The 17,596-nt window shown below is 40.9% G+C and overlaps 1 protein-coding gene across 5 annotated transcripts in view; it reads right to left on the reverse strand.

The window, feature by feature from the left end:
• MCM10 (minichromosome maintenance 10 replication initiation factor) overlaps positions 1-17,596 on the reverse strand; it is a 41,856-nt gene that overhangs the window by 14,529 nt on the left and 9,731 nt on the right. For all 5 annotated transcript variants that reach the window (XM_059404305.1, XM_059404307.1, XM_059404308.1 and 2 more), the window contains 11 exons: positions 16,319-16,486; positions 14,723-14,839; positions 12,037-12,236; positions 10,504-10,604; positions 9,721-9,831; positions 9,519-9,636; positions 7,750-7,978; positions 6,470-6,611; positions 5,713-5,831; positions 3,836-3,949; positions 1,503-1,648 (listed from right to left, as the gene is read on the reverse strand). In XM_059404305.1, coding sequence (XP_059260288.1) covers positions 1,503-1,648; positions 3,836-3,949; positions 5,713-5,831; positions 6,470-6,611; positions 7,750-7,978; positions 9,519-9,636; positions 9,721-9,831; positions 10,504-10,604; positions 12,037-12,236; positions 14,723-14,839; positions 16,319-16,486 — 1,565 coding nt within the window. The remainder of the gene's footprint in view (positions 1-1,502; positions 1,649-3,835; positions 3,950-5,712; positions 5,832-6,469; positions 6,612-7,749; positions 7,979-9,518; positions 9,637-9,720; positions 9,832-10,503; positions 10,605-12,036; positions 12,237-14,722; positions 14,840-16,318; positions 16,487-17,596) is intronic.

Below are 17,596 nucleotides of genomic sequence, written 5' to 3' on the forward strand. Positions count from 1 at the left end.
TTTATTTATTTATTTGTCAGAGACAGAGGGAGAGAGAACGAGCAAGCACAGGCAGACAGAGAGGCAGGCAGAGGCAGAGGGAGAAGCAGGCTCCCTGCCGAGCAAGGAACCCGATGTGGGACTCGATCCCAGGACCCTGGGATCATGACCTGAGCCGAAGGCAGCTGCTTAACCAACTGAGCCACCCAGGCGTCCCAAAAGCTTCTGCACACCAAAATTAACAAGTAACAAAGTGAAAAACAACCTACAGAACAGGAAAAAATTTTGCCAGCCATCTATCAGACAAGGGGTTAATATTCAAAATAAAGAAAGAAGTTCTTCAATTTACTAACACATTGATAAGCTAAAGGATAAGATCATACAATGAAGAGAAGTTACCTACCCACAATCATAGTAAACTGGAAATAAAAAGGATTTTCCTTAAGTTGGTAAAGGTTATACTTGGAGGAGAAATTTGTGAAGGATACATTCACTTTAAGATAAAGATCAAGAAATGGAAATAGTATTGGAGGTCCGACCAGCCCTATCAGGAAAGATAAAAAATAGAGGGTGTAAGGATGGGAACAAAACAGGTAAAACTGTCTTTATTTGCAAATGATAATTATGTAGAGAAATCAACAAATTGCTGGCCTAAGAGTCTGATAAGCTTGTCAGAGGCAAGTTCACCATATAAAAAATTAATAATATTTCTCTACACCGACAGTAAGCAACTAAAAAATACACTAGAAAGTAAGTTGCCATTCACAGTATCAACAAAAGTGATGACACATCTAAGAATTAAGAATACTCAATATTTCTGTGGAGATAATTTAAAAAATTTATAAAAGCCATAGAGGATAGGATGAATAAATGGAAAGATACTCCAGGATCTTAAAAAGGGATGATTTCATATATAAAAGACATTAGTCCCCACAAAATTGTTTTATTCATGTAATGTGATCTTAATTCTACTTCTGAGTGGCATACAACTTAGTCCCTAGACTAGTGCTCTGAGAACAACTAGAAAACCTGAATGAAATAAATATCCTAAAGGGAGTATCGACCACTGTGGGAGAACCCCAATCTCCATCAACAGTTCCACAGGTGGCCCTCCACCAGGAAAAGACCCAGACTCTCAGCTCCCCGCCTGGCCCTGAGGCCACCAAACCTCCCAGGGCAAAAACAGCCACAGAACTTAGCTCATCGCTCTAAGATTCTACCCTGGTTCTGGTTCCCTAGTTCTTGTCCCAGCAATTCCAGGACCTTCAGAGAAATGATTTCTGTCTTTCATTCAACAAACATTTGTAACGACCCCCTATGGGCTAGGCAGTATACTAAGTATTGGGGATAAAGCATTGAAGAGTTCAGGATCCCTTCCCTCCATGAGCTTTTAGGGATGGCCTGAAGCTTTAAGAGTCATGGAAATAAGGCCTGACCTTAAAACAGATTGTCCAGTGTTCTAGCAGAATGGCATAAATGGGAACTGAAAAGAGGATTTAAGAATGCCAGGCGAGATCTCCTACCTGCAGTGCTTTTTGGGGAGCCTATCCAGGGAGATGCTTCTGTTTCCACAAGGACACTTGAAAAACCTCTTTAGGCCGTCATGCCAGTGGTAGTCATGCTGCTCACTGATGCAGGTCTCCAAAGGCTTGAAGTGGGTATAGGCACACTGCATAAAACCAACGGGAGGGCACATCTGTCAAGAGCCTCGAAGGAGAAACTCGCTAGCTGCTAAAAGGGCGGTCTGTTCCATGAGGACTTCTGTTTTCTCGCCACTGCTCAGGCAGCCGTGAGCAGAGCAACCATCTTATCTACTAGCTGCAGCGATTTCTTCAGTCTCACACACTGATGCCACTTTTTCTTATGTTTGCCACAATTTTTGATCAGGCATGAAGTACACAGTAACTTTCTGTAACATCAAAACAAAAGCCCCAGAAACCTTTCGATAGCTTCATCAGGTCTGTCCCAAATTTACTGCCATTGCTTGGTGATAGGACATGGACACTGGGGCCTCTTCAGTAGCCCTTTTATTTCCTCTTAAAAAGCCTCAGAATAGGATGTAAGCTTATTACTACTCCTATTTCATAAGCAGCAGAACCAAGCAGAGATATTAATAATTCACTTGTAATTTTGATCCTCAAAAGGACTGAAGAGTATAGGAAACAATAAGCAGCATTCAGTCTAAGAAACAAAACCCCCTAGCACTCCTGAAGCCCTCCCTGCACCCCCTTCCAGGCACTGCTCCCCCCGCACCCCAAGGGTAATCACTACCCTCCTTTCTAGCAGCAGAGATTCATTTGACTGTTTTGAATTTTGCATAAATGGAATCATATGATAGAAAGAAAAGAAAAAAAGAGGGAGAGAGATAGGGAGGGAGGAAGGAAGAAAGAAGGAAAGAAAGAAATGATGGATGAATACTGAAAGAGCTGCTGGGACAGAGCACCGTGGTTTCTGGTAATCAGAGTCTAGGTAAGTAACTTTTGGTTCTGGCAGCCTCCGAAAGTACAGAGCAGAGTGGTATGCCAGCTGTGGTAGGCAAAAGAGCCTCCCACACCCCCAGAACTTACACACCCTGCTCCCTAGAACCTATGAGGATGTGAGGCTACATGGCAAAGGGAGACCAGAGTTGTTAGTTGATCTTAAAATTGGGAAATGATCCTGGATTGGTGGGCCCAATGGAATCATAAGGGCCCTTAAAAGCAGAAGTGGGATGCACAGGGAGGAGGCCAGAGGATGTGAGAAGAGGGCTCGGCCTGCCATGGCTGGCTCTGAAGATGGAGGAAGGAGCTGCAAACCAAAGAATATGTGTGGGATTGAGAAGCAGGGAAAGGGAAGTAAATGGATTCTACCCTAGAGCCTCCAGAAGGAAGACAGTCCTGCCAGACCTGGATTATAGCCTCGTGAGACCGACAGAGATTTCTGGCCTATTGAAGTGCAAGATAATAAAGTTGTGTTTAAACTATTAAGGTGGTTAATTATTTGTCTGAGCAGCAATGGGAGACAAACACACCAGCTATGTCCTTAGGTTTGCTGTTTTGTCAGAGTACAAGCTGTTATCTCAGGAAAAACGTTTACTTATTCTGAATTTTCTCAAGGAATCCCTACCTTTTAGTGACAGCTGGTTCAGGGCCATCCCCTAGATGTAAAGGAGAATGTTGAGGTTTGAAAAGGAATAAAGACTGAGAAAATGGTACTTGGTAAGCTAAGCCTCTTCCTCCTCTCTCTCACATGTGCTTATGAGGAAGATGAGTCAGGCAGGATAAAATGAATGGTAATGGAAGGATACGGTTCTGCAAGAAATATTTTTTGGTCCTATTTTATCAGTGTTCAAGGATGGAGGGTATATCATCTTCTAATAGACTTAGTGTAAAAATTCTGCAAACATAGAAAATAATGCAATTTATCCTTTGCCTTGAGATTCAATTTAGCAGTTTAAGCCCTGAGTACAAAGGGTTAATAGTAATTGGTCCTAACAGGTGATGCCAAAGGAAATCATTCAACTGATGTCCCAGGACTGTGAGCTGTGGATTGAGGGTGTGCTAGAAACTTGAGAAGCATAGGTCAGAAGAACTTGGGTCCAAAGGATAAGGCTCGCCCGCAGAACTAGGAGCTGTGGTCAAATCAGAGGAGAATCTCACCACCAACATTCTGCCACCAGAGCTTGGAGGCCAAGCGGGCAGGCAGCCAGGTTCTTGGCTGTCATGAGCAGCTTGCTTTCCAGCATAAATAAATGACCCGTGCAGGACTGCAAACACAAGACATGGCCCCATATCCCATATATCTCTGTGTTGCGCTGAGTCACTAGAGGTCACAACAGCTCCAAACAGGGCCCAGGGTTAGAGGAATCTCCACTCACCGTCTTGCATGTCACTACTCGACATTTCACCTCTCTGATGCTTCTCATCTTTTCTTCCATTTGTTCTTTTTTCACCAATGGCTCAAAATAGCATTCCTGCAGCTCAGCCTCAGCCTGCAACGACAAGGCATACAAAAGACCTTGCACCAAATCCAAAATGTATTCAGGAACCAATTCAATAATCATAATAAAAACCACCGAAGAGACAAGCTGTTATGAGGACACCTGATAAGAGCTCAAGAAACTGCAAACCAAAAGATGATCACAAGGAGACATAAGCTCTTATTTTTCCAAAAACAAGTATGAAATCATCTGGCGATTTTTAAAATACCAAGTACAAACTGAAAATACTAACATCATTAACAGCATCACCGCATCAAGAGTGTGCATCAGAAGGAAATTATTTCTCCTACGCCACTACAGACTCAAGCCAAGGAAGGTATTCAGTGCCTCCCCACGCATGACAGCCTAGTCTATTCCATACTATCTGCCAGACCAAGCACCTGGCAGGAGCAATCCTTGGTTGTTTGGAACAACAGGGAGTAGGTGTGAGGGCAGAGAGAGACTGACAGCTGAAGGTGGTCACAGCTCAGGAGTAAGAACAGCTGCACAAGGCCCGAGGTGTCTGGTGGCCACAGAGGCCAGGAGCTCAGCTCTACAGCCTCTCAAGGTTGGCCCCAGCTTCTCTCCTGGTCACATTTCAGGTCTGGTAGAATGGTGGGATACATAACTGTCTCATTAGTCAGTAGTTTATCAGAAGAGCAAAGCACTCAGTGCACTAGCACTAAATAGGGACAGTACTGCCCCCATGGAGACATTGTGAAAATTGGCAGGAGCACTTTATTTTGGTCATCCAAACGACTGTTACCCCTGCTACTCGCAGAGACGGGGAAGCTGCACCCACAATGCACAGAACAGTCCCTCCATATGAAAGGATTCTTCTGACTGTTCTAGAAGTCATCCACCCATGTGGATGAAAAACCCAATTATAACCCTTAAATCTTACTGCTTTATATACAACCCTACAATATTTGTGCATGGTTCAAATATACATTGAATAAATATATCAAGAGTACAACTAGGCAACTCCTGTGTATATAGAAGGACAACTGTAGTTTGGTGTCTTCAAAAGTTCCTTGGATTATTCGCAGTTAAAAAAAAAAAAAAATTACACTGTCAAAGAAACAGACCTATGGTATTTAAGTCACCAAAAAAATAAAAAATAAAAAACAACACACCTAAGGAGACTTCATTTCTATTGTCTCATTTACATTTATAATCTTCTTATAATCTTCATTATTACTTCTAGGATAGTTATGCCTACATATTAACATAATCAACTATATACTTTTAATATAAGTATTTTCCTTCCTTCTTTACATAACACATAGGATATTCTTGAAATTTATAGTTAGGTTAATTTATATTACCCAAGAATCTTATTTCAGGGTAATAAGGGAGCAATCCGAAATACATGGCTTTGGGAGTAACTACTCCCAATGGGTTGGTAACTGACTTACAGTATTTGAAATCACAATATAAAAATACATGAATGGGTTAAAAAAAATCCCTCCCCGTATAGCAGGACAGAAAAGAACACCTATAGTGGTGAACTGCTTAAACATCAATGCAAAGCCATAATTATGAGGCAACATTTTTTATAACATTGAGGTCCATTAAAATAATGATAAATGATATTCTTCAATTCAAGGACAGAGGCAAAGCTAAATTCTATCAGAAATATTCCTGTTCTTCAAAGTTAACTCAGTCATATAATACATCTTGGTTGAGGTCAAAGAAATAGATTCTTAGTCTCACAACAAAGTGCCTCAAGTCTGGAAGGTATCTCTATCATTTTTGACCTTTTGAGCTCTTACCTCTTTAAGTAACCCTGTGTGCTTCGATTTTGCTTTTAGAATTTTCTGAAATTCCTCAGATTCCATGTAGGCAAGTTGTTCTCTCCTTTTTTTCCTGGCAGGCTCTAATTCATCTTCAGCTAGAGAAGAAAGGAAACACAGTAGCAGTCACAGAGGAATTTTGGAAAGCCAGGCAGTCTTATGAACTCAGTTTCCTCTAGTTCTCTCCATATCTGCCAGTCAGGCCCCTCACACTTCATTTACCCCACTAGGTACCAGCAGAGGAAAACTCTTCAGGAGTAAACTGAGAAGTAGGGTCTAGAATATGGGGAATGGCAGATTTGACCACTGGATCAGAATCTCTTTCACCTTAAGATAGGAGTGGACTATGATGATAGGTAACATCGAAAAAAATCTTTTTAAATAAATTGATGGTAAAGTATTACTGCCAGCTTCAGCGTTTTCAAAGTAAAAATGATAATTTGCAAACAAAGAAATTCCACTGCTTTCAAAGTAAATCTTTACACTAATATATCTGTGTAAAGATCCATGAGTAATCTTTTTCTCAAGTTTTTAGATTATGCATAATTTCATTTCAATTTAATGTGCTTATAGAAAACGGTCCATTCCAGTTTGCAGAGATTCTACTTAGGTATCGTACAGAGAGGCCACTTTAAGTAAAACAATGACTTCCAGTATCAGGGATGGTGATTATGGTTTGGAACACCTCCTCACAGATGGTGGCCTTTCCCACTACTAACTCTGAAATCCCCAGTACCTTGAGGAGAAAAGGTGTTCTTTTCTACACGTTCCTTTACTTCCAGGACATCCTGGGGCTCCTTTTGCTTCTTTTTAATGCTGTTTGGGTCTGTTTTTGTAAGAATCTGGCCTTTTGCCCTTAATTTGGTTATAGCAGCTAACTAGGAAAAAAAGATAAAAATCTTAATTACGAGACAGATATCTGTCACCCTATGTCCTTTTTCTAGTTATTAATCCAGGGAATTCTGCTCTCAAATACAAATCAGCAAAATATACCTTTTTTTTGCCTAACATTATTAACCCAGTTATTAAAATTGTAAAGCATGGAGACAGGTCTATAAGCTAATAAAATTTCAGTTTATTTAAATATTAAGTTAAACATCACTTATACTGTGTGGGCTTTCAGGACCGACAGAGGAATCACATAAACACTGTGGAAGTTTGTTTTACAATTAAACATGTGTGTCTATATCACGGGTACATGTGCAATTGTTCTGTTTTACAGTTTATTTGTTCAGTAATCTCTATACCTGACATGGGGCTCAAACTCATTACCCCAAGATCACATGTGCTCTTGTTATCACTATCATTACTGCAGGTGCAGCTTTGGCTTATAACAAGCCTTGGCCCTTCACGTGGTGCAGCGGCTAACTAGAACAAAGAGAAGACAGGCTCGAATTAGGGCTTAGAGTGGCTGAGGAAGAGGAGAGGGGGGTTCTGAGCACTCCCAGCTTCCATGTCAATCAGAGTAATTTAGCTCCTGTGTAAGACTTCTTTTATTTATTTTAAAAGATTTGACAGAGGGAGACACAGCAAGAGAGGGAACACAAATGAGGCACTGGGTGAGAGAGAATCAGGCTTTCCGCCAAGCAGGGAGCCCAAAGTAGGGCTGGATCCCAGGACCCTGAGATCATGACCTGAGCCAAAAATAGACATTTAACGACTGAGCCACCCAGATACCCCAAGATATTATTTTGTAAGGTTTCTTTTAAAGAAGGATTCTTTAACAACCATTTTACAATCTTGCCTTAACAAGTCCCAGAATTTGTTTCCTTTGGTTTAGCCAGCATTTAGGCCATCTCCCTCAGCCTCACAAGGAACAGTGTTGAGAACAGATAACATGCTTGGATTAAATCAATGTTGATACCATTATCACTTGAAATTCCTTTGACTCTAATTATCATTGTCAAGAAATAGCTGTTACTGTTTATCTTTCCTGATCAAAGATACAAAAAGTTTGCAACTCCAGCTATGTCCTACAGGATGCAAATTCAAATGTTGAAAATAGATGCCACTTACCTTTTTGGCTTCTGCTAAAGCACTCAGTTTTGGTCTTGGTGGTGGTGACTCATCAAAAAAGAGAATATCATCTCCTTCTGAGATGCCTCGCCCAAGCTTGGGCATCTGTGTTGCTGGCATTCCTTCCAGGCTGGGCAACGCAGCCCCCATTCGCAAAGACTGAGAAGAGGCCCGTTGAGAGGAGGGTGGCACAGCTGGGCTCTGGACCCCACTTGAGCTTTGGAGAAATCTTTAAAGAAATACACAGCCACAGATATGCAGACTAGAACACTGTAGGCTAGGCCACCAGCTGATAAGTAGTCATTAATAAAATAGTTGCTGCTTCTTGGTCAAGAATTCAGATTAGCACACACTGAGAACATGCTGGCTTTACTAACTCTGGTTAATGGATTATTCATTGATAAGTTCTAATTTCACCAGTTTAGAACTGATCACTATTTTTGCTAACTGGCTTTCTAGTGGGTGCCTCTCTATAGAACACAGCCCTGAAGGTGAGATGTGGGCTGTATTCCTAGCTCTCTGGTTAGCTGGGACCTTCAGGAACTCATGGAATTTCTCTGTATTTTAGTTTACTGGGATACATCTGAAAGTCCTTCACAGAAAGAACCTATAATTTGCATGGTGATTAATTTGGTAAATAGTCTTAAAGCCTATTAAAAAACAACAGTTGCCACAAACTATGCAGTCCGGAACTCTCATTTAATAAATGAAGAAATTAAGGCCCAAGACCCTATTGCTTTTAAGTGACTGGCTGAGGTCTAGCACGGGGTAATCCCAGACCAGGATTGTTTTCACTACCACATGCCCACTCCTGTAACCTCCCTGTGAGACCCTGACCAAAGAGATGTTTTTTTGGCTAGTAAAATTCTGAAAAACTTCCAACTGTAATACCTTCAAATGAGCAGGTGACCCCTATTTCACACAAGGCCACAACTCCAAGTATTATCTGTTTACATCATCTGTAGTGACATGAAGAACACCTCTAGAGATATTCCATCAGCACCTCAAATTCACCTGCCTGAGGCCAAATCTATGTTCTGGACTTTTCCAAAGAGTTTCCTGGTGACTTAAAGTTGACTTTCCTGTTTATTGACCATCTATCTTTCAGTGGCCCAGATTTGGGATAACCGTTTTAATGGGGGCAGAACAGGTCAGAGTCCAAACCGGACTCCATCACCAACCAGTTCTCTGGCACTCAGTTACATGACTCATAAAACAAGGATAATAGCCCTTCACAGATTACGCTAAGGCCTGAGTGAGACACTGTCTTTGTGCAGTACACATCTTCACACACGTGACACGTCTGTAGATAGTTACTCTTATCACTATTCTGGTAACTTGAGTGCAAGAATCTTTGATTCATCTACCTTCTGCACTGTTTTCCACTTGTTTCTGCTTCTAAAATGACTCTCCACTTTCAGTGCCTCATTTTACCATCTACCTGAACAACTGCAAATTATTGGCTTAGCCTGTAAGTTACAAATGAATTGTGGTAGAACTAAGAAATGAAAGGAAACAGGTCAACATGCACTTTCCCCTTTTCCAAAACCTTCTTCGAGGGTTCCTTCTTTCTCTTTTTCCCTGGAGTGTTAATTACTGTAACCTGTCCCACCTGGTCTCAGGTTCGATGGTCAGAAACATAGAACTCAAAAGGCTATCTTCTTAGGTTAAGTTAAAATTACTTTTGAACTTTCAAAAATGGAAACCCATTAAGACATTCTGAGGATCCCGGAGATCTAAATATGGGATATTAAAATAGTTATTCTTACCGTTTCTGTATTTCTTCTGACCTCTTCTTTCTCATCTCCAGCATGTGCTGCTTCTGCTGCTTCAAGAGGGCTGATGCTGAGACAGACTGGAAAGCAGGTTTCGAGCTCCCCATCACCCCTGAAACACAAGCCACAGATTGAGTGGCTCTGAGGGGCCAGGAGAGCACAGACGTGGGGCTAGAGCAGGGACAGGTGACTCTACCTGATAACCTGGTTTTGGCTAAATGTTGTTTTAAGTTTCTGGCTCCAAACGTAGGCAAGTCCATTAGTTCCCTGAATTCCTCAGAGCAAGACAAGCTCTTCTGGGGTATTCCTGGAATATACAAATATCAGCTTTAGAGGATTCAAAGTTTTGGCAGTTTGAGATTATGTGACATTACTTTTAAAACTCTACATTCACAACTTAGTCATTTGTAAATGTAGTAGATATAATGCCAAGAAAAAAAGAATCCTTAGCCTCAAGTAGACTAGTAGGACTGCAAAGGTGTGACAAATAAATCTTATTTCAAGTGATGATTAGGACACCAGTATCTGTATAGTCATTTCCTACACTACATCCAGAACGTTCGCTATGGGTAGGGTCTGTCCTAGGCCCTCACCACTGTTAGGAACAAAGTTCCCAGTGAAAAGGGCAGAGGTGCCATTCTTTGACTTACACCTTTTTTAATGAGAAGGTAACTGATGAGTATCACCAGGAACCTGATACTACCAATTTTAATATTGGCCATTAAGAGTTAGAGCAGATATATCAAGAAAATCTATAAAGCATCTACTCAAAGACTCGGCCATGATTAATATGATGTTTTCCCTTAAGATGCTGCAAAGCAAGGCAGATTGTTTCAGCTTAGGCCACATCACTCACTAGCTATAGTGATGAGTGGATATTTATAACTTAGGGCATGAAAAACTGTGACCATTTTCATTTCAATGCTAAAGACTACATATTTAATCTGCAGAAAGAAATACAGTATCAAGAAACAGTTACCAAGTTTTTGTTGGGTTTCCTGAATGATCAAGTCTGCCCCCTTAACGACCAGATCAGTCAGAGTGGTTTGAATCTTCTTTTTAGGAGCAACAGCAGCTGCACTGGAATGACAAGAGTCACCCCCCAAAAGGAAAGTCACTTAAATTCAATGCTCTGATGAGGTAAAGGCACAGAAGTATTCATTTATTACAAACTATCAAAGTTTCTCAAAGCACTGTAGAACTGTCTTAATACCACAATCCTACAGCATAGCTGGTGAATGCATTATGTCAGGCAACCTGCAAATTTGGTGGAGGCCATTCCGGAAGAGCAAGATGGCAAAAGAAATTTAAAAAATATGACACCACTTTGATCAAGTGGTCTGGAATTTATCTTAAAGAAATTAAGGAATAGGTAAAAACTTAGAATATTAATGGGCTAAAATATTGTTTGCAATGTTAAAAGTTAGAAGCACGATTAATGTTTATCCATTAAGCATTATGGGAATAGTTTTATCACACAGCCATGTAAAAGACTATGTGGTCATCAAAAATAATGCTGTAAGTGCATATTCAAAAAGGAAAGTATTAATTATTTTATGGGGGCAGAGAAGTTGCAAAGTATAGGTCCAGTATTATCTCACTTTATATTACTGGAATTTTATACACATGGGAAAAAAACATCTAGAAGCATATACAGCTCTGTGTGTGTGTGAGTGTGTATGCATGTGTTCACATATAGCAAGGAACTAATCATTATCTCAGTAGCAGAATTACACCTAGTTTTTATCATCTCCTTTTGGCTGAACTGCATATATACAGATACATTCTTATAATGTAGGACTATTGGTTTCTGCAGTTCGGAAAAATATAGACATTACTTTAAATCTTAAAAATGTGTTTGATATAACAAGTCTTGCCCAATTTCTGTTTGCCTGGGAACAAACTATTTTGTTCTCGGACCAGGGGTAGCTCCTTTGAGACAGGTTCCCACCGGTCATGTCCTCAGATATGCTTTCTACCCTACAGTGGCAAGGCCATTGATCACCTACTTTGGGGACTCTGTGGAGGGCCCAAGATCCCCAGAACATGGCCATGAATGTCTGACTCAACAGCATTCCACTCTATTTAAGGCTTTACTGCTATTAATTCAGAGTTAAATGTGGCTTCCAAGAGATCTGCCACCTCACTGTAATAGTCAGGAGGGGAATGACTTACTTAATGGACGCCAATACTGGAATTAACATACTTTTAATGGCCATACAATCAGACCTGACAAAGTTGTACTACTTACTTTAGTAGCAAAATAAGAAGTGTGGGCTGTGTTAAAGACTATCATGACAAAATTTAACTAATATCTGTGCCTCCGTGTTTTCCTCTCTACCTGGAAATAAAGGAGATCCTTGTCTACCTTATTCTAGCCCATGAATTTATGAAAGATAAAACCTGTACAAGTCTTCTAGGACCATTACAGAAAAGTACAACCATTGGGTTTATTCTCACAAGTAGAGAAGCAAGATCTCTGTCCTGAAAGATTCCCCAGAGAATGTCTTACATTGAGGCTGCATACGATGCAGAAGAAACCCCTCCATAGTAGAAACCATCCTGACACAGTCGTTCTCGTAGGCTGGTGCCTTTGCGGGCAAACTTCTTTGGAATTCGTCCTCCAGAGAAGGTGGACTGCAGGTCGGCTCGCCTGGCACTGAGCTTCTTGTACTGGGCTTGGATGTGATACTGACAGTACTCACAGTCATTCTGCAAAAGGAAGAGCAGCTGTCTCAGGGCTACGGTGACACATCAGCGGACAGTGTCAATAAACACTATTCCTGGGGTGCCTGGGTGGCTCAGTGGGTTGAGCCTCTGCCTTTGGTTCAGGTCGTGATCCCGCAGTACTGGGATCAAGCCATGTGGGGCTCTTTGCTCAGCAGGGAGCCTGCTTCCCCCCCCATCTCTCTCTGCCTGCCTCTCTGCCTACCTGTGATCTCTCTCTCTCTCTCTCTCAAATAAATAAATAAAATCTTAAAAAAAAAAAAAAAAACACTATTCCTTTCTCCCTGCTTCAGGGGCACTAATGAGTGTACAGCTATGCAGCGACTTCCATGAAATTCCACTTAAAAACTCTAGTTGGGTGAAAGAAAAAGTGATACTGTTCACCGCATATGCCCTTTTGCTACTATGGAAATAAAATCAGCTTCTAGAGTGAACCTTGAAAACATTATGCTAAGTGAAAGAAGTCAGACACAAAAGGCGACATCACCAAGGGATGGAGGTGAGAGGTAGGGAGTGGTTACTTAATGGGTATGGTGTGTTTCTGTGGGATAATGAAAGATTTCAGAAGTAGAGAGCTGGTGTTTACATGAGAGTAAATATATTAAATATCACTCAGGTGTATATTTAAAAATGGCTAATTGTAGGTTATATGAATTTTACTTCAATACAAACTGATTTAAGAATAAAAGAACATTGGGGTGCCTGGGTGACTCGGTCTGTTAGGTGTCTGACTCCTGATTTTGGCTCAGGTCATGATCTCAGGATCGTGAAATCAAGCCCCGCTTCCGGGCTGGCACTGAGGGTGGAGTCTGCTTAATATTCTCTGGCTCTCCTCCTACTCCTCAACCCCTAAGAGCTCCCTCTAGCTCTCTTAAAAAAATAAATAAATAAACATTAGGTTCTAGTGAAATTTTTCTATTTTCCTCTGGCTGCCTCCTGGACAATGTTACCCCTTCGGTGAAGGAAAAAAGGGAAACGTGCTAATGTTTCATTGGGTGGCTCTTAGAAGCAGCAAAAACGGGCTTTTAATAATTGCACTGCTATGTAGAAATATGTCAGGCACTTCCTGCTGATACCTCTTTTTCCAACTATTTCCCTCCTGCTATTTCCTGCTCACTAGCTCATCTGTGAGGCAGGAATGAGGGAACTACAAGGAGACAAAACAAAAACTTGCCATTTAATCTGTTCAAAGAGCTCTAATTAGCACCACTTCGCACCCACTAGGATGGCTGTCATCAGTGACAAGACAAAAACAAGTGTTGGCCGGGGATATGAAAAAAACCGAACCCTCCTCTCTGCTGGTGAGAATGTAAAAGCCACTTTGGAAGCCAGTCTGGGAGCTTCTCAAAAGCTGAAACATGGGGTTATGGCGCAACCCAGAAATTCCAGGTTATATACCCAAGGAAACTGGAAACATCCATCCATCCGTCCACATAATAACCTGTGCAAGAATGCTGAGAGCAGGGACACCTGGGTGGCTCAGTCAGTTAAGTGTCTGCCTTCGGTTCAGGTCATAATCCTGGAATCCTGGGATCAAGTCCCACACTGGGTTCCTTATTCAGCAAAGAGCCTGCTTCCCCCTCCTCTACTGTTCCCCCTGTTTGTGCTCTCTTTCTCTCTCTCTGACAAATAAATCTTAAAAAAAAAAAAAAAAAAAAAAAGATTGCTGATAGCAGCAGTATTTATAATAGGACCACTGACTAAAGAATAAACAAAAGCAGTCTGTGCATATGATGCAATATTACTCAACCACAAAAAAGAATGAAGTATTGACACATGTGACAACGTGAACAAATCTTGTAAACATCATGCTACGTGAAAGCCAGACACAAAAGGTCATTATTGACTGTACAATTCCATTATATGAAATGTCCAGAGAAGGCAAATCAAGACAGAAAGCAGAGTAGTGCTCACCAGGGGCTGGGGGAAGAGGGTGATGGGAGATGACTACTAATGAGTATGGGGGTTTTTTGGGGGTACTGAGAAGGGGTCTGAAATTACATAGTGATGATAGCTGCACATCTCAGTATTAAAACTACTATACTGTACACTTTAAAAGGGTGACCTGTACGATACAGGAATTATATCTCAAGTTATCATGACTATTATTTTTTAAAAAGCTCTAAGAAAATACATGTTGGAGTTCAGAGATTAAAATAAGATTTTCAGTGCATTTCATTACAGTGTTTGGTCTCTGGCACTGCTCTCAGAATTAAGGGCAAACTCAAATTCCATCTTCTTTATACTTCCTAGGCAGTTGGCAGTAAAAGATCACCTTATTAAACCCTTCCCTTGTCCTCAGTTTTTCAAACTGGCAGTTACTCACTACACACTGAATTTTTCTTACTTTGGTGCTTCTTGTTATGTAGGAAACTCTGTTGCAAACAGATTATTACCACTAGGCTATCTACAATCTACACCCATTAGATCCCATCTCCAGGAGAAACCATCCCAACAGGGTGGAAACCAACCAAATTGACAGTCTGTGTACACGGCTGTCCATTCTTCTTCTTTGCTTTACAGGTTCCCAGATCAAGAGCTTCACCCATGATCAAGACCTTCTGAGGATGATCAATAGACAAACACACCTGCAGAGAAGACACAGGGCGGGAGTTAAAAGCCCACAAAGGTATGCCTTTCATTGGCAAGAATAAGTAAGAGGCTGGCTGGTGGGAGTTAGCAAGACTTTAGCAGTCTACAGGAATTAGAAACCAGACATTGCAAAACAGCTGTAGGAATAGGAGGAATAGAAGACATGTTCAATTCTGTCCCCAATATCCATTCTCTCCTGTACCTCTGCTATAGAATCTGGATCTCACTTGGGCTGACCAATGCTCAGCTGCAGGTGACGGATCCTGTTCATTTCCCCAGCATCCCTTGAAGCTAGCAGTGGTCATGGGACTGTGTTCTGGCCAAAGAGACCGACACAGGAGTTCCCAACAAAAGCAGACGGTGGTGCTGGCTCACTCCTGCCTTGAATGGCGATGTAAGGGAAAGAGTTTCAAAGCCATCCAGTGGAAGAGGAGAAGGCTGAGAGGCTCACAGACACTGGTCCTGACATCACTACATTGTCTACACTGGGATTATTTATTATGGGAGAAAACCACACCCCAATGTTTACCATTAAAACAAACTGTAGTGTGGGCGCCTGACTGGTCAGTTACGCATCTGACCCTTGGTTTTGGCTCAGGTTGTGATCTCAGGGAGATGAGCTTGAGCCCTGCATCCAGCTCGGGTTAAAATCCTCTCCCTCTGCCCCTCTGGCTTGGGCTCTCTCTCTCTTTAAAATAAATAAATAAATCTTTAAAAAAAAACAAAAACAAAAACAAAAAACCCTGTAGGGAAGTTTTTCTCTATTGATTCTAAACACATTTTGAACCAACAGATGATTTGTTGCCATTCTATGGTGAAAGGAAGAAGAGAAATAACTCTGCCTCTCACAGATCTCTGTCTGCAATAGCAGAGAAAACTCTACTGCTGCTTAAGAAGATAAAATCATTCTGATTCTAAGTTGCAGCTACAGCTGTACAACTAATGGAGTGAAGTCCTGTCAACTAGAAAATCCTGCCTGCTTGATGCTCCCAATGGAGATCTGTGAGAGAGATGTAAGGAGATCTGAGCAGAATAGTTCAAAACACTCCAAGAAACTTGGAGCTGATGTGGAAAGATTTAACAAAAGAAGCTGTTATGAAACACTTAAGAGTAGGTGGAAATTCAGAATATTGGTGGGTGAGGAACAAACAAAAAGTCAAATTAGTGGAGATATATAAAAACCTGATTCAGTATCTGGAGGTAGACAAGTTTTTAACAGAACTTGGCTAAGCTATAAAGACAAGGAAGGATGGAAGGAAGGAAGAGAGGGAGGGAAGGAGGAAGAAGGAAGGAAGGAAAGAAGGAAGGGGGAAAGAGAGAAAGGAAGAAGGAAGGAAGGAAAGGACAGAAAGAAAGATGGAAGGAAGGAAGGACAGACGGAAGGATGGAAAGAAAGAAAAAAATGAAAGAAGGAAAGAAGGAAGAAAGGAGGTAAAGAAGGAAGGATGAAAGAAGCCATGGAAACAGACTCTTACCTCCTCTGAACCATCCTTGGGCTTCATGGGGTTTGCATTGAGCAGCCCTATGACAGTACCCTGTTCAGTCTTCCAGAGCTCTTTGTGAACTTCTCCAAACAAGAACAATGACACACACCGTGTCAGGTCACGAAGATCATTCAGTCGCCAGATACTAAAAGTTTTCCCCTGGAACAAATATTTATTCTTATTTTTAATAAATTTTGCACAATGGGCTATACTGTCTCCATTTATGGTCCAAGTGCTCTACTGTGAAAGCATATATAAATATAAACCACCCTGACTATAAAATCTTGAGAATGTCTGTTCATTATAAATTAAACCTCTCTCTAGGCTTTAGTATTTATTACCTTTCTCATTTTAGAAATGAAGGTGAAGTAAGGCAAGTCAGTAGCAATGTTAGTGAAGTCTCTAATTCTCAGGTCTAAATAGTCAATGGGATAGTATGACCTTTCTAACTATACACACATGCGCGCACGCACACACACACACGGAGTATTAAAAGGATCAGAGGAGGTTGTGGCACTACCATTTAATAATTTACTGATATAAATTTAAAGGATCTATTATTTACCACTGGTTAATTATATTATTAATATTAATAAAAAGATGTCAGCTCTGTGCTATTCAATCTTTGCCTAGTTTAGAAGAAAAACAAAAGTATCATTTAAAGACAGCTGGTTACGTTTAACTGTAAAATTTCAGCAGCATTACATATCTGAAGAAATGCAACTCAAAATGCTAACCATTTATATAAAAATTTCTACTTTCACAGTTATTACTTAAACAAATAAATCTGAATATTGAATCAAACTATTTCACACAGGTATCCCAGAACAGGTGTGCTCCTAGGTTATGGTGAGCTATTGACTGGATACAAGTGTTATAATTATGTTTCCATGAATTTGTACAAGGTCTTTCTTGGAAGGGTTCAGATAAAATTTCACACCTGTCATTTCAAATTCATTATAGCCACTTGTGACACAATGAAGAACTTAATCAAATGAACCAGATGTGTTCACATTCACCTTGACAGTTAGAGGGCTAGATCAAGACCCACATAACAATCTAAGGTTGACCAAGATCTCAATTAGAGAATGAAATCAGGATTGAACATGATTAAGCATAGTATTTGAGAGCTCAGTGAGAATTCTGGTCTAACCAAAAGCCAATTCTTTCCTTTTACAAAGAAGGAAATGGACGTTCTCAAAGATTAAAGATCAACCTAAGTTCACATAGCTAGGGAGATTGAGGCTCAGGCCCCAGGTTTTCTGAGTT

The sequence above is a fragment of the Mustela nigripes genome, chromosome 6, assembly GCF_022355385.1.
Source record: "Mustela nigripes isolate SB6536 chromosome 6, MUSNIG.SB6536, whole genome shotgun sequence".
In the NCBI taxonomy this organism is placed as follows: Eukaryota; Metazoa; Chordata; class Mammalia; order Carnivora; family Mustelidae; genus Mustela; species Mustela nigripes.